The sequence below is a fragment of the Poromitra crassiceps genome (assembly GCF_964638095.1).
Source record: "Poromitra crassiceps genome assembly, chromosome: 3".
Lineage (NCBI taxonomy): Eukaryota > Metazoa > Chordata > Actinopteri > Beryciformes > Melamphaidae > Poromitra > Poromitra crassiceps.
The window spans coordinates 38,536,647-38,558,607 of NC_139625.1; the positions used below are offsets into that span (position 1 = coordinate 38,536,647).

General features: G+C 44.2%; 1 protein-coding gene across 1 annotated transcript in view; it reads right to left on the reverse strand.

Annotated features, from left to right (window-relative positions):
* kif6 (kinesin family member 6) overlaps positions 1-20,370 on the reverse strand; it is a gene marked incomplete at both ends in the record, with an annotated part of 113,643 nt that extends 93,273 nt beyond the window's left edge. The window contains 8 exons of the mRNA XM_083633012.1: positions 231-374; positions 3,071-3,277; positions 8,094-8,223; positions 10,378-10,487; positions 10,907-11,054; positions 15,337-15,411; positions 16,686-16,795; positions 20,311-20,370. Of these exons, the coding sequence (XP_083489138.1) occupies positions 231-374; positions 3,071-3,277; positions 8,094-8,223; positions 10,378-10,487; positions 10,907-11,054; positions 15,337-15,411; positions 16,686-16,795; positions 20,311-20,370 (984 nt within the window). The remainder of the gene's footprint in view (positions 1-230; positions 375-3,070; positions 3,278-8,093; positions 8,224-10,377; positions 10,488-10,906; positions 11,055-15,336; positions 15,412-16,685; positions 16,796-20,310) is intronic.
* Between the last annotated feature and the right edge of the window lie 1,591 nt (positions 20,371-21,961).

The window sequence follows — 21,961 nt, forward strand, 5'->3', positions numbered from 1 at the left end:
ACCCTTTGATTTGATAGAAAGGCAAAGGCTTTCATACATAGGCATCAACTTCACTATTTTATATTTGTCTTAGGAAACAAATGTCAAGTGTTTAAGCATAACTCTAAGAAAACATAGAACTCAGACCAAACCCAACTTTTGACTGATAGTGTAGCTCGCCTGCAAGTTTGTTGAACTCTTGTTTCTCCTTGCTTTGTTGCATGCTATGAGAACCTTTTGTGTGAACGTACGTCAAGGTTGCTCCTGTCCACTGAGACCGTGGCGATCATGGTGGTCATGCAGTTGCCCCCCAGGCTGTCCCTCAGCACAGAGGTCATCATGGAGTTCCTGTAGGGGATGTGGGTGCGGCTCTTCTCTGACAAAGCTTTGATCACCTGCAGAAGAACAGGGAGGATGGAGATAAATGGAGGAGGTTAAAGACAAGTTTATTAAAGGCAGAGATGGAGGTAGCTTATGAAATGCCTGACTGTAACATAATTAAATGTCTGAGAGACTGTGGGATTACATTTTCCAACAGGATGGGCCATTATTACAGCTAGTAATATGGTGACTGTGAGATGGCGATTAATCAAAATGAAGTTAGTTTGACATCAAACGATTCATTTTGATGTCAAACTAACTTCATTTCCTAAATGAATTACGTTGAACAAGTGAGGTGGCCTGAATCAGCAGGATTTAATTAAAATGGATTTGATTTAGCATGATTTGATGATCTGCACTTCTGAGGAACAAGCTGGAAATCATGGGTGTGGATCCTCTCCTGTCAGCATGGATCCTGGATTATCTCACTAACCGACCACAATATGTGAGGGCACGGGACTGTGTGTCAGACACGGTGGTCTGCAGTACAGGGGCCCCGCAGGGAACGGTCCTGGACCCGTTCTTTTTCACTGCATACACTGCAGACTTCACACACAACACCCCCTCCTGTCACCTGCAGAAGTTTTCTGACGACTCTGCGATCGTCGGTCTCATCACTCACTGGAGACGACGACGCAGAGTACAGAAAACTGATACAGGACTTTGTGGACTGGTGCCTGCGGAACCAGCTCCAGCTCAACGCCGGGAAGACCAAGGAGCTGGTGGTGGATTTCCGCAGGCGTGGTCCCCCACCCCCAACTCCGGTGAACATCCAGGGAACAGACATTGAGAGGGTAACATCCTACAAGTACCTGGGTGTTCACCTGAACAATAAAGTGAACTGGTCAGACAATACTACGGCACTTTATAAGAAAGGCCAGAGTAGGTTGTACCTACTGAGGAGGCTGAGGTCATTTGGGGTGCAGGGGGCACTGCTGAGGTCTTTTTATGACACAGTGGTGGTCTCTGCCCTCTTCTACAGTGTGGTCTGTTGGGGCAGCAGCATCTCAGCCACGGACAGGAAGAGGCTCGACAAGCTGATCCGAAAGGCCAGCTCTGTCCTAGGCTGCCGCCTGGGCTCAGTGGAGGTGGTGGGTGAGCGGCGGATGAGAGCACAAGTGGCCTCTCTGATGGAGAACAACTCCCATCCTCTGCACGACACTGTGCCCTGGAGAGCTCCCTCACCAGAGCCTTGAGTTCTTTCCTCCCAGCGGCTGTCAGACTTTTTAATTCTGTACACTCCTGAGTGAACAATGGTCTAAATTGCTGCTCTCATTTGGCTCAATTGGCTACTAAATGCACTTTTATCCAGCACTTTTTAATGTAATTTTTAATGTAATTTTTTAGTCTTTAATGCAATTTTTACTTTTTAATGTAATTGTTGAGTAATTGTTATATTCTGTTTTACTGTTACTGACTATACGTCAGGGGGGGGATTTCATCATTTTAGGGGCAAGGCCATCTAGCCTTCGGCATCACAATATTTTTTAGGGCACAAGGCCACATGCCAGCGCACAAAGGCAATTGCTCCATTGACATCATGAAGAGTGATTTTTTTCTCAAATGTGTGTTAAAATGGTTCAATTACACATCCTTTGCACAGGGTAGGCTACATTAAACTGAGACCACTGACGCTTTTAAAGCAACTGACAGTAACAGGCTGGTAGCAGGGCACTTACCAAGGTAGCCTTAAGGCTGCTTTATGCTCACCCTGCCGCGAAGGGCGCGGGGGTGGAGCGAGGGCCGGGCGCGTCAAATGACGTAAATTTGTTGGGCGTGGTTATTCGCTACCTCCGTCGGGCGCTCACCGTGTGCCGGATTTTTTTTCTCACAGCGCGACCTCCGGACGGCTTCTCTCCAAACATGGCTGCTTTCAAGCCACTGAGCCCTGAACACTGAGCTGTGTTTTCCCCACATTTCTTGACCCATGTGGTAGGCTATAAACTTTGATTTGCAACTGTTCGTTTTTAGTCATTTCACCAAGTGTGTTGTGTTGAGAGCATTATTGAGAGAGATTAAAAGCAGCACAGAGTAGGCAATCAAGGCTGAGATGTAAAACGGCTTTCAGTAAAAACAAGTTTGGAGATTCATTCATGTGCTGATGTACGGTCGTTTGAGAGTGAAAGCGCACTCAGTACTGGACATAACAGCGGTTCATTGCGACTTTTCACGGGCTGTTACCATTGTACAATACATGCTGATCACTTGGCTGATCACTTTCTGAGTATAATAGCATCTGCCCCAGCGCGAGGTCCGCACGGTGACTCCCGGAGACTCGTGGAGCTCCACCCCCACGGAGCTTGCTCGAGTATAATGAGCCCTTTAGCAATCTCAGGGCATCACGGTCAGAAGGAGGGGCAACACAGGCCATGGCCTGATGGCCGTGTAATTCCCACCCTGCTATACGTGCTATTATGCTGCCGTCTCTTTTTTAACCGTGTCCACTTGCTGCTGTAGCACTGTAATTTCCCCTTGTGGGACAAATAAAGGATTATCTTATCTTATCTTATTTCCCTATGCCGAAAACATGGATAATGTTGACCTACAACGAGACATGTAGACAGAAACATTTGATTTGCAGCATAAACGTTTCATTAGGTATATCAAAAATAGTTTCCCATATAAATTTGTTCATATTGCTTCATAGAGTATACGATGACCATTGATCAAAAACCAAATTAAATTCAGAACCACAACTTGAAGTGGCTACCTGCTCCAAGTAGTGGAGGGAGAGGTTGATGTACTTGGCCTCGGTGAGCTGCTGTCCGCCTACGCCAGCCTTGCCCACCCTCTCCGACCCAGCCAGGTCCACCAAGTGGAGCTTGGAGCGCCGCAGGGTGGCCGAGCCCGGCTCGCGCCCACACAGGTGCACAGTGAAGATACAGTGGGAGCGCGTGGATGCCTGGTTCATGGGTGTCTGTGGGAGGAGAGGAGGTGAGAGGAGAATGAGTGAATAGAGGTGAGAAAATAGGAAAAGGTGGAACAAGAAATAACCGCCTCACGGTTGTATGCCTCTGCCAACAAGTGAAGTTGCAGTCTACACCCTGGTCTCTCCAGACAATGGTCCAGACTCATGGTACTTTAGGCAATGTTTGGAGGTACCTCAACAACACGGTTAATCGTTCATGGAAAATGGTCCTACCCCTACCCCTAACTCTAAAACTCCCACATTCCCCAGCCACTCCCCCTCGACCACAACTCTCTAAGCCCTTCCTATCCCTAGCTACAGCTCCTTTCCCCCCAGCCACACCTCCTTCCCTCACGACGCCACCTCCCACCACCCACATCCCCTACACACTCCCCCTACCCACCTCTCGAACCCCGAATCTCTATGACCGTCCTATCCCCAGCTACAGGCCATTTACCCTAGCCCTGCCCCCCAATCATGCCCACCTTCCACCACCCACACCGCCCTAGCCACTCCCCCAACCCAACCCTTGAATCACGACTTTCTATGACCTTCCTATCCTTAACTACGGTTTCTTTTCCACAGTCCTGCCCCATTCCTTGACCCTCCCACCAACCACATGCCCCCTAGCTACTCCCTCTACCCACCCCTCAAATCCTGACTCTCTATGACCTTCCTATCCCTAGCTATGGCCTCTTTTACCTAGTCCTGCCGCCCCCTTCCTTGGGGGAACAGAGGGATGTGAGGTCACAGTGACCTTGAACATTGACCACCAAAATCTAATGAGTTCATCCTTGAGGCCAAGGATGTTTGAGCCAAATTTGAAGTAATTCCCTCAAGGTGTCCCTGAGATATTGCGTTAACAAGCATGGAATGGGCAGTTGTGATGTCACAGTGACTTTGAACTTTGACATTTGACCACGAAAATCTAATCAGCTCGTCCTTGAGTCCAACTTGACGTTTGAGCCAAATTTGAAGAAATTCCATCAATGCATTCCTGAGATATCGCATTAACGAGCATCGGACGGACAGACAACCCGAATACAACGGACTTACATACGGACGGACGGACGGACAACCCGAAAACATAATGCCTCCAGCCACGGCTATCACCGGTGGAGGTATAAAAAACATAGCCTGGTAAAACTATCCTGATCACGTGACCTCACATTCTGTTTCGCTCCAAAAATAAATTTTTGCCGTTCTTCCGAGTGGATTTGGATTGGATTTGACAACGCTGAATGGCTGAAGGAGTTATTTGTCAAGTAAGTTACTCCCCCCACTAAAATCCATGTGGGCGGCTGGAAGTGCAGACTGATACGTAGAGCAAAACAGAATGTGAGATCACATTATCAAGATGGTTTTATGAGGTTAGAAAAAAACAAGGCAACAATAAACATGTCATCCCTCACACATGATGCAATCCCCTTCAGACACAAATATGTCACCTTGTTTTGACCTGTAACTGTAGTGATGCTGGAACATATTGGTGAGATGCATTATTCTTCAAGTTTAGTAAAAAAATTCAATAGTATCACGGGTGTCAAGATATCACTGGTGGTGAGGTGACACAGCTAATCCACCCAGCCCCGCCCCCAAGTTTCATCCAAATCCAATCAGCTGTGTGTGAGAAATCACACTTTATCCTCCAACAGCAAAATGGCACATGTGGTTGACACAAGACAGGAAAGGGTATTTTTTTTGTCTCCATCTGGGGAACTTTCCATATTCAAACAACAAAAACATGTTTCCTTTCCTTTTAGTTTTTTCTTGCTCCTGCTGGTGAGAAGATCAAAGCCGCACCATGTGTAACTGATGATGAGCAGTAAACACATGGCGGCGGCTTTACAAAAGCTGAGGTGGATTTTCAGATGGTCGCAGTAACAGGAGAAGTCAGGTGGAGCCCAGGAAGAGACAGAAATAGAGTGTGACTCACCTCATACAAACATGCTTTATTGACTAGGAGAGGATGGGTCACTCATGAAGTCTTCACTGGAGGTTAAAAAGATGAAATGGACAGTCCCAGGCATAGATCATATACATTCCAGGTTATGCATTTTCAAAAGGTGCCCTGGCCCTGACGTGTGGTTGCTGTAAATGTGCCAACACTTGCCTGGTGGGGTCATGACAGCTCATGGCAGATCTTTCACTATCCTAACCCACCCTGTCATCTCTTTCCTCACTCCAGATCCCCTTCACTCTTCGCCCTCTTCGCTCGCTCTTCATGGTAACCCTCAACGTAAGCTAAAGCCGACCTTAGATGCTAACAGGGTTTGCACATTACAGGATGATGTAATGGGGCAGTGGTGGCCCAATGGTTAGAGAAGTGAGCTTGTGACCGGAAGGTCGTCGGTTCAATCCCCGGGACCGGCAGGATAAATCTGGGTGGGGAAAGTGAAAAGGCAACGCTTGCCCCTCCCTCATTACCACCGCTGAGGTGCCCTTGAGCAAGGCCCTTAACCCCAACTGCTCCAGTGGAGCTGATCAGTGGCCAGCAGATCACACTGTGGTTGTACTGGTCAGCTTCCAGGTGTGAATGTGTGCGTGAATGTGAACAGGGCACTCCTGAAAAAGAGAGCATTGCTCTCAGTGAGACTCCCCCTGTATAAATAAAGGTAAAAAAAAAAAAAAAATGGGCTAGGTTTAGGGAGTCTATAATGGAAGATGAGTTCCCACCTAATGTTTGCTCATCATCCATAGGAAGCAACGTTGGAAATAACATAGGCCGAATTCTAATAAAGTCAATTCAATTCCTGGTGTCAATTCCACCAGTCATGAAGCAGGTGTTTTTGTAATCTATAGAAAATGTCTTGCATTCAATTACCCGAACAGTTCTTGGGTCTACCTACTGTATCTTACCTACCAAACAGTCAGACAGATGTCCACTTTCCCCTTCATCGCCACTTGCTATTAAAACCTGCTAACTGGAGTCGCTTGCTTCGTTCTCCGGTGGTCTCCGTGGACCACGTGTTGACCTTAGACTGGCCATATGCTGACCACACACAGTGCCCCGGTGACTCAGCGTAAAAGGGGGATGTGGGGGCTACACACCCCCCCCCCCCAAACAAAGAAAGACCCACGATTCAAGAGTCTGAGAGGGCAGTTTCATTCGGACCACCTGCTGTGCACCCCGCTCACGCCCCTGGGTCCACGCTGGATCGAGGTGAGGAGGCAGATGGGATGTGGAAAGAGGGGGAAAGACCTAGGCCCATACATATGGCCCAAACACAAGTGAAGGACGCACAGAGAGAAAAGCCCAGATGAGAGGAAATGTTTCCCGGATGAGGTTGAAGCAGGGTGAGGAGTTGAGAAGGTGTATTTTATTTCCTGTCCAATAAAACGGAGGGGGAGGCCGCCAAGTCTCCGAGCGAGTGAGCTCATGGTCTTTGGAGTATGGTGTGTGTGGATGTGTCATCTTTTAGCCACATGGCTGAGAGCAAAAGAAGAAAGAAACCAATTCTGTGAGTTTTGTCTCAAGTCTATGTGGAGCGAGGAGTTCTGGGACGATTCTGGCATTGATCAATTGATGGTGTTGACGGTTCTTTGTTTGATTGAAGCTCAAGGAAGACCTTCTTGTGAAGGAACGAGTCCCAATGAGGAAGTGTGTGTGTGTGGGTGGACTGTTATGGACAAAAATTTAGGTTGTGGGGGGACTCCCCGCTGAACTGTGTAATTCCCTGACTGCTTGATCAACAATCTAAAATAACAAGCAAGAATGTGTTTTCCACTGAAAAATAGCCCCAGGTTAAACAGCAGTGGACACTGGGAGTGTGTCCTCTTGGTGAATGGAAAACAAATCGTATGTTGTTTAGGTAAAGATATTGGACTAAGTTTGATTATTTTGTAGAGTAACAGAGTGGTAGGCTTGTAGGCAAAGGAGTACTCCTCCTGAGATGTATTTTTTGTTACATTCAGGATAATGCCCTCCAATCCCATTTCCACTGAGATGTTTCGGAGAAATTCTGCCTTGGATCCCAAACCTATTTTTTTGCATTGGTTTTGTTTCATGGCAGATCGCAGCCACATCAAAAACTGAATTTGATACTCGTCAAAAATGAAAGGGGGTTCCCCGATGATTCTATTCACTTTTACTGGCTGGTATTTACTTAAAATACACTGACTATCAACAAAAGTAAACAAGGTGAGATAAGCTCTTCGCTCCAAACCTCAGGTTGCAAAGCAGTGAGCTGACCCGCCACACGTCTCATCGGCGTGGGGAGTCTGGGTGTCTGAGCATAGAAAAGAACCACCACAACATAAACAGAAATTACACAGGGAATGCTTGGATTTACTGGGGAAAAACGTGGTAAAAAAGACCACAGGGGACCAAAATAACATTACAGAAGTGTCTTAAGGTAGCCCTTAGGGTGCATATTGCATTTGTCGACAAAAAACCTTTATGCCAGTAAGCCTGGGAGTGGTTATATATTTTCTGCATACCACCTATAATTCTGTGAAGTCCTTCTCGTTAACACTAAATATATTGGTGTGTGAATTAAATTGTGCCTGACTCACTAAAAGTAGGTTTTCCATGTCATTTGCATTGGTGGAGAATCCCTATGGAAGCCCTACTATGGTGTTCCCCTCCTCCTTATGAAAGAACTTACATGTATATTGATAGAACTGAAGGCTAATACGTTGTTCCATTGCAACATGGGGAGCACGACATTTCTTGACAACACTCGCCCCACTCTGCCTCTGGTTGGTTGTTATCGTTCTGCGCTGTTGTCCCATTGACACAAGGAGACGCTTTCAGGCCAAAATTGTTGTTGTCAAAAAAGTAACAAAGCTTCATCTCTTGCCTTCTATACTCTTTTGTCCTTACTTCTGCAATCATACGATTGGTGTCTCCCAAGAACAGCAGGTTCAGAGCCTCCTCCTCATTGGCTGACTGCTGCAGCGACAGGTTTCTGAGGTGGATGTTCTGCTCTGGATCCTCCATGATCACGACTTTACTGGAAAAACAAATTAGACAGAAACATTTGTAACAACTTTGAGGAAATTCCTGCATAATAAATGTGAAACGATGAAATGTGAAATGATGTATGACCAAATTAAGCCTAATAAATCTTCAAAAAACAAATAATTCAACATTGTAGCAGTTCTGAAAAACGAATTCTGTTGGTTATGTCATCTATTTCGCTCCCGCTGCCTTGGCCTCTCTCAGCCCTGAATCCAAACAAACCACATCTGCAAGTCAGTGTGGGCTGGGAGCAGGTCTGACACAAGTGCTTTATCCATCCAGGGGATCAGAACTTGATAATAGACAGGGCTCACTTCTAAAAACAAACAAGGGACGAGTTTTTGCCCACATCAAGCCATGTGAATAAGAGCCAGCTTGGACATATGGGGTCGAAGGGGCTGCTGTGAGGTTGCCACATCATTTGTACCGTACCACCAGCGTAGTGACAGCATTGCTACTGGATTGAGCTGTCAAAGAGGGCTGAACACATGTAAGTAATTATGTTAACACATGTAGGTAATTATGGCACTTTGATAAAACAGTATCAATCTTAATGTGATTAAAGGCCTGTGTCCTAGCAGGGTTATTTTTGTAAACAGCCCAATTCACCCCAACATTATTTGATCTCTCTCCCCCCCCCCCTTTTTACACAAATGTGTTACATTTCTGCAAAAATAATCTGTTTTTCCATCTCATTTTAAGCATGCTTTAATGGTTGTCACACAAAGGGATTCCCACAGTCGGTGGCAAAAGAAAACTTTTGTGGTGGCACACACTAAATTAGCAGTAAATTAGTAGCAATAATGGGACACATTATGACGTGATGCTGTAATACATAAAGCCAGACCTCCCAGCTTCAGCTGCTCATAACCAGGCATGCTGATGAGGAAGGATGGATGGAATGGAAAACATCTTCAAAACATCCACACAAAATAAATTATAGGATGAGGTTTATCAATGGGGAGGATTTTAAAGTGAGAAGGAACAACGCCAAAACCCAGCTTGTATGCCAATATAGATCTTGAATGGATGTTTTGTGGAAGAGTTTATAAATCATTTTGATTGCTTTGGATCTTCCTGTCCCTCGAGGATGGAATTATGGTGGCACAATGTAAGCAAGCAAGAGATGGAGAGAAGAGGCAAGAAGAATGTGAAAAAGAAGAAGAGAGAGAATGAAAGACAGAAGAGAGAGAGGGGGTAGAGAAAGAGAGATGCAAACCGACAGTAAAAGAGAGAGATTTGTCAGTGCCACAGCTTCTCCTTGAATCAGCAAGTGTGGCCACAGCATGGTCAACAACGGGCACTGTCTATTTCCAGAAGACTGTGATTTGTGGGTACTTAAACCTTGAGCTGAATCCCCTGTGAAAGGAGAGAAGAAACAAAACCCCAAAAAATTAAATGGAACTTGGTGCAAAAAAGAACAAGAAAAAAAGACAAAGAACATGACAGTCTTGTAAAGATAATATAAGAAGTAAATATAAGAAAAAATGGGAAAATGGGAAGATGGACAGACATCTAGAAATATGGAAGTTACAAGTAGAAAGAAAGAAAGAAAGAAAGAAAGAAAGAAAGAAAGAAAGAAAGAAAGAAAGAAAGAAAGAAAGAAAGAAAGAAAGAAAGAAAGAAAGAAAGAAAGAAAGAAAGGAGGAAGAGGGGAGAGAGGCAGTTAGATGGGGGGGCAGGAGACAAGACCAAAGAGAGAGACAGAGACAAATGATTGAGGGAAAAGAAAATCACGACCGGCTCTGAAAAACTGCTTCTCCACATGACCAGCTCGCTCTCCACTCCAGTGGTCGAGTCTGCTCCACATGACCAGCTCGCTCTCCACTCCAGTGGTCGAGTCTGCTCCACATGACCAGCTCGCTCTCCACTCCAGTGGTCGAGTCTGCCACCAGGTCGACCGCATCCACTGCTGTCCCACAGGCTCATTATGTCAGTTGGCAGTTAGTAGTGGGATGGTAAATACTAGGAGGAGAGTCTCCATGTTTCACCACACAGTGACTTCAGGCCAGGCTGATAGATGGCTGCTCAGGAATAAGGCTGGGGCTATAGCCACAAGTGTTTAGGGGAACAGTGGATATCAATCACTCAAATAAACATAATAGTACAATCTATCTATGGTACTTAGGCTAAAACAAATACTGACGGTAGTTCCTCCAGGCGAGACGCTTCATGCCGGGCATCCAGAAGGTCGTAGCCAACCTCATTGTAGATCTCCAAGTAGGAAATGTGGGTGGTATACACCATACTGCTGTCCTGTGGAGCAAAGATTATAGTATATTAAAAATGGATTGGTCGCATAAAGATGGCGGCATCCTGGTGTGATGCCACGCTTGCCTCCTGGCCAATCCGCAAAGCCACATGTACCCAGCATTTTTGACAGCTGGCAAGAACAAATGTTTTAAATTTGGATGTTTTGCAATATGAGATGATAAATGTTAGTGGAGAGAAGCAGGAGGGTGCCATCTTAAAAAATGGATCTGTTAAATATAAACATACATGTGTATTAAAGAGATTTATTTTATTTTATTTAACCTTTATTTACCCAGGCAAGCAAGTAAGAACAATTTCTTATATACAAAAGCAGCCTGACATGTGCAACCTATTTTTCCTCTATTGGCAACAAATTCTAAATCACAAATCTATGGGGAAAAACAGGCCTGACCTGACCTGACCTGGCTGAAGCGCTGATACAGGTAGGACAGGGTGCGAGGGATGATGCCACGATCAATGTAGTGCTCCGCCCCTCCTGTGATGGTGAAAGTCTTCCCACTGCCCGTCTGGCCGTAGGCAAAAACAGTGCCATTGTAGCCTGCCAACACACTGAACAGACACATGACACAGAGAAATACATCTCTGTCTGCTCTCTGCAGCTTCTGTAAATAGTCCAATCATGAGCTCATGTATCTACTGCAATCTCATAGTTAAAGGACAGCCCTCGGATAACGAAAGCGGTCCACAATATTCCAGGAGTTATTCTGTGATGAAGTGTCATTTACTTTTTTGATGTCTCCACTTTCCCTCTCATCTCTCTCAGCTACTTCTATTTAAATTAGTGATTGCCTACATTACCCGAGTGAAGTGGGCATATGAATATAGCAAACTACTGTAGCGTGGCTCTATTGCATTGTGGTCTATGGAGGCAACTGTCGGTGGTTACTGGGGGTACTGTCTCCACCTCTTCTTTGAATATTTTATTTTTGAGTTTTTCCAATATGCAAAAAGACATACAAGGAAACACAAACACAAAAAAACAAAAAATAAACAGTAACAACAAAATGTCTCCACCTCTTTTATGGATTCTCCCTGTATGATGTTTAATGTCGGTGCAAAGTGGTGAGTCTAGATAGAAGCCCTTGCTCTTGAGTGATTGACACCAAAACCAACCGTTTGCCATTGCTGTTTTGGATGGCTCACATTTTTCTACTATTAAAACTCCATTGTAGCTGTGCTAGAAATAGCTTGATGTGACACCATGTCCTCTACATTTGTCCTGTTACCAAGGGGAATAAGAAAAATACACCACCAAACAACAAAATAGGACCAGAAATGTAAAGAATAATAGCCTTAAGTGTTAAATTGTGTTAGAATTTAAAATATATATATTTTAAATCAATGCATACTCTAGTAAGTTTATAGTCTGAGATATAGTGTACAGGTGAGAAGTTACAGAATGCAGAACTAAGTGCAACCATATGCTTCATTCTTCATTTGCGTCATGTGCCTCAGGCTGACCTCACCATCTTCATTTGCAAGAGCAAGGGGGGACTGCCAACTATCTCAAAGCAGACACCAAAAATCTGAGTGAATTGAACCTGACACTATAAATCCACAGGAAAAGACTGCAGTGAGTGGAGAGCTGCCATGGCGACAGACATCTGCCGGTGAGGGAGGAATGTCTCGGAGCTTGATTGAAGGAAAGGGCCCAAACCCAGTCAAACTAGGCAGGGCCCGGTACATTTTGGTTTGGCATTGAACTGGACACTGCACGTGCACAGGGCCATGGAAATCCGTTCTTTTGTGGGATCTGAGCTCTGTTTGAATGAAACGAACATCCAAAAATGATGGCACTGAATAGATGAGGTGGAAGGGAAAGGGCAAGCTGGCAAAAGTAGACTCTCCTGTTCTGCAGGCTTGGAAACAAACCAGGATGAAATTGCAAAATGACAGAGCGGCCCCTGACACACGAGCCCAGATCAAAGGTGAGGACACTCAGTTGCCAATGGCAGGAAAAAGATATCATCTTCACACAAGACCAATTATAAACAAACTCAAGACTCCCACTATTTCTAATGGAATTGCCAACCCTGTATTTGAGCGGCGTGCGGGTTTCCCTTCTTGTGTGCTGTACTATTCCACACCCTGCACGAAAAGGGTAAAGGAAAAAGTCCATGTCAGTTTGTATAAAAAAAAATACGTCCCACTCGCGAGAATGGCGGTTGGTTATTCTGACTTGGACGGCCATTGGGCGGGCCACTTAATCCGACATGAGTCATGGCGGTGATTGGCAGAGGGGGGATGGATGAGACACAGGCTCTGCAGTGTTTAGTTGAACGTCAGTGCTAATGATGCGGCCTGGGCCCTGCCACTGAGGCCTGGGCGTTTCCCAATGCTTGTTCCTGTTTACACCTCAGCCTTCCTGGAGACTGGCAATGCTTTGCCCAGGACACTAGAGATCTCTGTTCTTCCAGTTCTTTTTTTAAGGGAAGAAGCCCGGCTATGTATATTAAGTCTATTGAGGCAATAAGGACAACCATCTGTTCTTTTCTTTCAGCCGTCTCTCTACTTGGGGGCCTCTTCTCTGTTCTATTCTTTCTTCTCTTTTGAAGATGGGCAGCAGCTTTCACAAGAAAGCCACCTACAGCACCACTCCACTTGCAGCCTCGTGAAATTGGGATGCAACATAGACGGAGGGCCCGGCTTGCCAGCCCAGCATCATTACGTTGGCTCTTCCCCCGCTGGAGCCATTAACGCTGGTTTGTTTTGAAACTACTGTGTTGGGTTTGAAATGACTGGTTTGGGTTACACCACAGTAGAGATGGAGATTGGTGTTCAAATGAACGAGTTCTTCTGGCTGAACTTCAGAGGTGTGCCAAGAATGACTGAGCACCAACCAAAACAACAACCTGACAGTTATTGCTAGTTGACAGGATCGGCGCCCGCTTGCATGGAATCGTGAGTATTGTTGCTCTGACAGTGAAAATGCTATTATTCAAAATGACTCCTGACTAGACCTGAATGCAAATGTTTCCAGACAACAGGGGCTTTGGGGAAATCATTGGTCTGTCGGGCCAGATTTCATTTTGATTACCCTGACCAAAGTTGCCACTGTAACTGGGTCCATTTCGATGTCAACAAACGCTAAGTGGTATCAAGACACCAACTGGATACACTAACCACCTCCTGGGTCTCATATAATTTAGCCTATGTCAGGCCCAGCTGAAATGCCTTTCATAATCTCTTTCAATACCCTTTGTGGAAAGGATATGAGGCCTAAGCCCGAGCTGATTCCTGTGATTGTCTTTGAAGGCAGTTTCCAATAGGAAATGGGAGCCGGTCAGAATTACTCACCCCTGTGTTTCAGTCACTGTGGTGGGACTGGATTTAGAAGGTTAGGACCTTGTGGAATTCAGCACATTCCATCAAAACTAAATGGGCATCCTGCAGAGGGTGCAAGGAGCCGGCAGTGGTCTAAGAAATGTCTGACCGTGGGGACAGATTGGTCATGGCTAGACGTGATGACTCGTACCCTCGTGGTTATGTATGTCATAGTCATATCAAAGACTCAAAGACGCCAAGCTCAAATTGATATGGAAAGACATAGCCTAGCGATGACTGGAAGCCTTCAACCTGATTTCTACCATCTGCCACAACAAAGGGACGAACTGTTAAGAGGGTGGCCAGGGAGGGCAACCCAATACCTCGTCTGAGTCAGGTCAAAGACATCTAAGTCCTTAGTCAGTCAATCCAGACATCTCACCATGTTGTTTATATGTATCTTAATAGAAAAGATCATGCAAAGCACTTGTGGGATTCCACAAATAGCCCCGATTATGACGTGGAATTGGGACTGGGAATGGAGTGGAAGATTGAGGAGATGGTAGGGCTACAGAGTGTGGGGGAGCAGGAGAGGAAGAACCTTGTTCAGATAACAACAACACAACCAACATTTGATCACAGGAAATTCCAAGTAAATTCCCTCTCCTCTCTGCTGTTTTCCCATTGGGAAGCCAGTCCTAATTTAGACTAACCTCTAGGCAGGGGTGAAGTTCTGTCAGACACCATATGAGTTCCCTTTGTTGAGACAGAGTGAACATTGGGTGCAGAGGTAGCTCGGAGGTTAGAGAAGCAAGGGATTGAATTTCATCATGGAGGCACAAGGCTGCTGTGGGTGATGGGAGGACAGAATTGAAATGCAGAACACTTCATTGCAAGTGGTTGCCATTGTGCGCACATTTGATCAAGACACAGAATCTGATCTAACTATCCTTTGTAACATCAAAATAGGGTGAAATTGCTACAGTGTGTAGAAATCTGGCTTGATGTCAAGGTGGTTGGGTGCCTGGTGACAGCAGGTGTGTCATTAAGTCTGAGTGCCAGATTGGTCCCCAGGCAAGTCTATAGTAATCTCTAGTATGTGCCTAACATAGTAAACAGCATTTCAAAATGAGTGAGCAACTATAGTTCGTATAGCGCTGTGTTGTGACTTGAAAATGTTCTCACACTCTGTAGAATGGCAGGCTGTGCCATCTCCTGTGCCAACTCAGTCCCACTTAGTGGTTTAAGTGTGGAAAGCAGGCCAAAAATCACAGACACCCTCCATTTCCGTCTTAGAGAAAGCTCAGCTTTACTGTCTTCCCATCAACAAGCCTGGCTGGGGCAGTCCTGTATGTGTGGCCTGACCACAGCACTGACACAAGAGCAATGGGTGCAGGTGGCTGCCACCGGCAACGATTGAAATTTGGGATGAATAACTCAGGGTTTTAAGGAAATCATATCCACTTGAAACATTGCCTGTGATTATCACCAATACTTATTTACATTTAGAAATATATATTTGTCATTTTGAAAAAGTACAGTGTCTAAGAATTTACTAAGATTTTACCTGTCTGCAACTGGTTTGGCAATGGTTTCAAATATATCATCTTGTTTGACTGCTTGATCGAAAACCTTTTGGAACCTAGAAAAAAAGGAGAAGAACAAAGACATTACCACACGGACACAAGAGTTTTTCTCCCTGCCTGTCAAAATAAAATTCAGACTTTTTAACACTGGGGGAAGTGGCCCAGATGGGGAAAAGGCAGAAGGCAGAAGGGCTGCAGGATCAAAAACCATCACAAAGGTATGAACATACAACCAAAAAGAAAGAAAGAAAAATAAATACCTTGTGTTTTTGTAGGTTTGAATGCAGGACAGAAGACATAACTTTACTCCTCTTTATTTAGTTGACTGCTAACAGCATACAGTACAGCTACAGTAACATGTATGATGCTCGTTCATCTCAAACATCCGAGGCTTAACACAATTCTGAATAAGGACACCATTTTACTTCCAAAGTGGATGAGGAGGAGTGTAGTCATTCTGCATTCAAAAGCAGTCATGTTTTATCCCAAAGAAAGATGAGAGAGATGTGAGAGGAATCCGCCCCAGAAGGCTGTTAAATGTGGAAATTGTATTTCTGTAAGGGCGCAAGGGAACCTCCACAGGCTATTATAAGAGCCTGTGGTTTTGGAAGGCTCTCCGTGTCCACTGCTGTCTGACTCCCTAACTGTGAATTTAGGCCTTGGAAGCGTGGCACGGGCCCTGCCCAGCGGGTATACAAGGCTGCAGGCAGCTTTCACCACCAGCCTTAAACAGATGTTCTGGCTCCACACTGACACAACTGGTGGATGAATTATTCATAGAAAAGTTCTTATGCAACGTTGACGGCTTCAATTTTGGTTGGCTACACACACCTTCTATATGTCTTCTTCTATGTTGTATGTTCTTCATTCATTATAAAAATTAATTTGCAGTTACACCGCTGTGGTTGATATTTAATTTGGCCTAAGTGTTAGTTGGCGAGATTCTTGTTTTTCTTGATTTTGAGGACACCTTCGGTGACAAGCAGCCACACATTAAGTGTCTTGCACTTAATGTAGGCACTGGCCCAACATACTGTCAAAATTAAGACACTCAAGCTTATAAAGATAAACTGCATCACTTTCTGTGCAGCACCAGGAAAGAGGGGCCCCCACATACAGCAGGTGTTTAGAACAGCAAATGTACTGTAAGCTGGACTGACGATAGGTTAAATCACTATCGTATGGTATCAACTGCCAATAGCGTGTAGCAAAATGGACATTTTCGTTTATGAAAAAGCTTAAAAAATATGAAATGTTGACCTTTACACTTCAGCTGGCTGATGTAGGAACTGAGACTAATGAAAAGTGTTAAAAGCTCTCAGACACTCACCTGAACTTGTAGCTCTCCCTCTTGTTGTTAACGAAGCCATCGGCCAGCTCTCTGGGCACCACAAACTCCAGAGAGGCACCTGTCTGCTCCTCACTGTCCACAGAGTACACCTGAGGGAGCCACAGACGACAGCAGAGTCAGCCCCACAGTGGAAGCACTACTTCAGCAGTTGATCATCATACAGGGCAAGTAGAAAGCCTGTGAGTGTACCACAAAGGCTCAATAAGAAAGCCTAGTTTATGTAGCATGTCCTGTTTATTGAGCAGAGGATTGTATTGGAGCATTGAGAATAGGGCTGGGCGATAATTCAATATTATCGTTTATCGTCTTTTCATGATGACTTGAAGCTATTTTAATATACTGTAGTGACACACATTTCTGCTGTCTGAATTGATGAGAACAAGCCAATTTTACTTAAAAACTCATAAAACGAGGTATGTTAGGAATATTATTTGAATATTTCCATTTTATTTGACATCACACATAACATTACCATTCAGTTCTATGACAATGTATCAACATTAATTTGCTTATTTGACCTGATTTTGCATTTATGAACCATTAGGGGTGTCAAAATTAATCGTTTATAAGATGCACCGAATCAAATCGAATCGTTGACAGATTAATCATTTATGTTTAAAATGTATGTTGACATTCAGATTTTAAAGCATTTTCTAAATAAAAAGGGGAGTTGATATTTATATGACTGCTTGTATTAATTGATAAAAAAGTAGCCATGTGCTTTATACATGTAATATAGAAAATTGAGAATGTGATATTGCCCTATAGCTGTGATATTTTGTATCGAGATGCATTGTGATGCATCATGGAATCAAATCGTTGACAGATGAATCGTAATCGAATCGTGAGGCCAGTAAAGATTCACAGCCCTATGAACCATATCGTGATATATATCGATATCAAGAAAAATCCTTATGATTATCAAGATATTGATTTAAAGTTTCAACCGTATTGCCCAGCCCTAATTGAGAGTAGCGACATGATAGTTCCTCTGCTGATTCATTGTGTGAAAGTGTAGCTATATGTACGGTTACGGTACTATAATCATTGTACTGTTATGTGGTATCCAGCTAAATAAAGGGGACAAAACATCATCCTAGGCCTAAAATATGTAAGTCCCAAAATGAAAAGATGGGATTAATACTGTATGCTGTAAGCAACAGAACAGATCAAGGTACATTGTAGGCAAGCTCTGCAACTTCACCTCCCCTCACCAAAGCCAGGCCTCAGGGGACACAAGACAAACTGTAGAACACATAACCAACCAATATGGCTTGAGCTCAAGCAATGCAGGACATTTAAAGTGAGCTTGGTTGGCTGTGTAATTCTGAACCCCCACCCCTGTTTCCGAGCTCCAGCATATGTTCTGGCATATGTTTCCGATGGACACTGATGCAATCGCAGGTCCCCGGGCTCCAAGGAATAAAAGATAAGACCTAAATGATTGGATTGTTTTTCACTGTCACCCCGGCCACGACTGTTCTGGTGTGTCTCCACACAGACACGCACAACCTCAAAAAGCCCCGGGGTGTAGCTGTGCTCATTTCAGTTAGCTGGACAGCGTCAGCTCAAGCTAAAGTGCCACAGAGGCCCTCAGCGTAATTTAATTATTTCCCACATCAGCTGCTGTGCTCTGACAATAGCCTGGGCTTTACATTCTGAGGATGAAAACACTTTGCCAGGGGCCTTTCTGATGGAAATTCACATCTGTACAATGTAAAACATATGTGTTTGCAGTTTGTATGATTACACATTTATTGTTGATGAATACTATACTGGTTGTCTATAAGCCCTTTTCTTGAATTGACTAATGCAACATACTGTATTTATTCCACACAAGTATGCATGAATATATTGTTGATGTTGTTATTATTATTATTATTATTATTATTATAGGTTTCAATTGAGAGTTTTAGTGGCTCATGGTCTCATGCAATGCTGTTGCAGAGGGTTTTCCACTCTGGGAAGAACATAATTCTGGGGGAAACAGTAAATACTTGTAATTCTTTGGCATGAAAACAGTCACATTGAAACACATCCGCAGCTTAAACCCAAAAATATTTGTATCGGCCTTGAAAAACCCATATTTGTCAAACCCTATTCAGTGGACCATGGGGGAGAAAACAGAGGGATATGGTGCAGTTAAATGTGTGCAGTCATATTAGTAAAGTAAGTAGTGTAACTTCATAACAATTAGGGTGCCATTAAAAACACATGAGGCAGACAACTCTGCTCAGTTAATAGCAGACAACAGCTGATCCAATTTAAAGTCACTCACCGTCTTCACTACTCCAAGCATACATTGCACAGGATCTTCCCTTCTGTCTCGCCACTATGTGACAGATGCCAGGTGTCAGAGGGCACACTATCTCATGCCTTCTGGTTCCTTCATTAACAGGATTCTGGGCCAAAATATTTGACTGGTACTCTAAGGCCTACAAAATAACCCTACAGCCGGAGGCAGAACTCGCCATCTTCGGCTGCTCGGAGTCCTCACTGAACTTCCCTATAGCTGTGCAACAATCTCTGACACTGGGGACAACTGTCGCCAAAAAACTAATTTTGAAGGAATGTTAGTCCTCCTCTTCACCTTCTTTTCAGGTGTGGCTGATGGACATTATCTCTGTTGTACAGATGGAGAGACTCGGGTCCCTGAGAACCAACTCACTTAAAAGGTTCTCTACTATCTGGGACCCGTTGTTGGCCTACTTTGACTAGGTCAAGAATGACAAGTGACTAAGGCTAGGGCTGACGGATGGCTCGCCTGGCTGGTATCTCATGGACCCCTTACGTGGGATCCCATCCTATACACGTCTCTTTTTGTGCGGCTGGTAGCACATGTATGTTTGTTTTTTCTTTTATTTCCTGTGTCTAAGCCTGTTTGTCTTGTATATTGTTCTATAAAAAATTAAATAAATATTAAAATATTAAAAAACACACATGAGGCAGGGGTATCACCCACTTATTCTTCAGTTGGCCTTCAGTAGTCCTATAGGCCTACCCACTTAATTGATTAACTGTAACTATTAGCTTTAGCTAAATAATTTGCAGTGTTGCAGCCTATTATATATTATCTTTGAGTGAAACATTCATTAACATTCATCAACATTAATAAGGATAAATAGGTGTATTCCTGTTTTTTTGCTGAAGATGTTGTTGATGCCATAAAAGTGATGCCCATCTCCTCCTAACTGGCATCCTTGTGATAAGGAGCTGTATCTATCTGAAATGACCAACATCTCTCCAGGTTATATCTCCCTGAAGTCAAGCAGTGGAAGTTCAGTGACATACTGGCTCATTTGGGTATATTTTGCTGGATGGGCCGCTTAAAAGGGACATAAGTAAAGGCACCACTACACCACTGCACAAGAGCACTCAGCATCAAGTCCAGGCAGGTGGATTTTGCACCTGCTATTAGCAAACATTAGCTAAAGAGAATCACTGTGACTTCGAGAGGTTGAAGTGACATTTCATGTTGAAGAAACAGCTCTCTTCACATTAACGTTAGCTACTCAACAAAAGTTAGCTGTTAACCCATTTTATGTGACGTAAAGTCAACAAACTTGGTTTAATTAATGATGTTGCAACATTGTTCTCCACTCACCGCAGTAGTTTTCGTTGTGGGTTTAAGGCGACAAAATATCTGTATCGTCTGTTTCACCATTTTCTCCTAAAGGGTTATCTCTTGTTTGGATGGATTTCTATAGGCTATATAGTACGCTAGCTAGCGTTAGCTTGCTAGCATACATAGCATGCTGCTGTACAGTGTGTGTCTGGTGTCTGTCCATCCCCCACCCCGGTTTGTTGGTGTCGGTTGCTATGTTACGACTCATGTGACTCGTGCGACCAGGGACTAACCTCGCGTCAGAGACTGGGACTGACGGCAACGACCTTTTGAAGATGACTCCCAAAAAGTAAAAACTTCTACTAATGTAGGTAGGTTAACAGGCAGTAAGGCAGTCAGTTTATTTAAGACTGTTATGATGTCTGTTCTTTGACAACATGGATAAAACTGGGATTCTATAGCCTCAGAATTCGACTACTCATTAGTTTCACTCAATCATAGTCTCACACAAGGACCCCGTATTCGCAAAGGTCCTATACTTTTTCATACATCAATCATAATAAAACAGTAGATCTACTTGCCTTTAACACAAAGTTGTTGTCTGCCGAACCAGGCTATTTGAGCCGTTTTTATACACACCCGGAAGAACAGAAATTACTCTGACATGACAAAAACGTCTCGGAATAATATAATAATCCTTATGTGAGACTATGATTGAGTGAAATTAATAGTTGAATTCTGAGGCTAGGATTCATAGCTCTGTTCTGTTTTCCCCAGCTAAGGTGTTTATTTGGGACTAAGGTTGCCTCAGGTTTAGTGACTCACTCTCAGTGTGCATATTGACAGAAGTGCATTCAGTTCTGTAGACACTCCCCACATGTTAGGTCAATAACTACTCATAATAATGTAAACGGGCGCAACCACTATACTGCCAGATTTTACAGTTATAGATCAATATTTGGAGAAAGGGAAATGGACATTAAATGGGCTAATCATAAAACTGGCTTCACTATCAGTGGTTGTTGCGTAGTTAGTTGCATAGAAACCTTTAAAAGCTCAACAAAACATAGACTTAAAGTAGCAGTAACTGGCATTTCACCAGCTTCTCATTGATTGTAGACTAAATAAAAGTCCTTATCCTACCTGCTGTCACCTTGCGATAAAGAAAAGCACTACAATGAGAAATCAGTGTGTGGTACCTACTGTATGAAGGCAAGCAAGTTGCAGTGTTTTCTTGTGTATGGTGCATGCATAAGCGGGGCTGAGAGGAGCCCCATACAAATATACACCCTGTGGAATGCATCAGGGTCTTGTCAGGTCACTGGCCAGTCTGCACTCCCCCAAACACACACACGCACACACACACACACGCACACCCACACCCAATACACACACACACACACACTGGGCCCTATCTTGGTACAGGCGATATCCCCTATTTGCGCTTGCGCACCTGTTTGTGCGTGCCTTAAGGCAGGGAAGATAGCAGTCTGCCTTGCGCAAGTGTCCAGGTGTTATGCCGGGTTTTGCACCCCCGCCCGGCAGCAGCTAAACGCATCCCCATCTCACGGGAGCATATTGTAATGATTGATACAGAAATGTAACTGTGATATAATTGTCTGGGTAGACGTGACCTCCCTGTTTCCTAAGTTAAAACAGCCCCGAAATATGGTGGGGATGCATTTCTCGG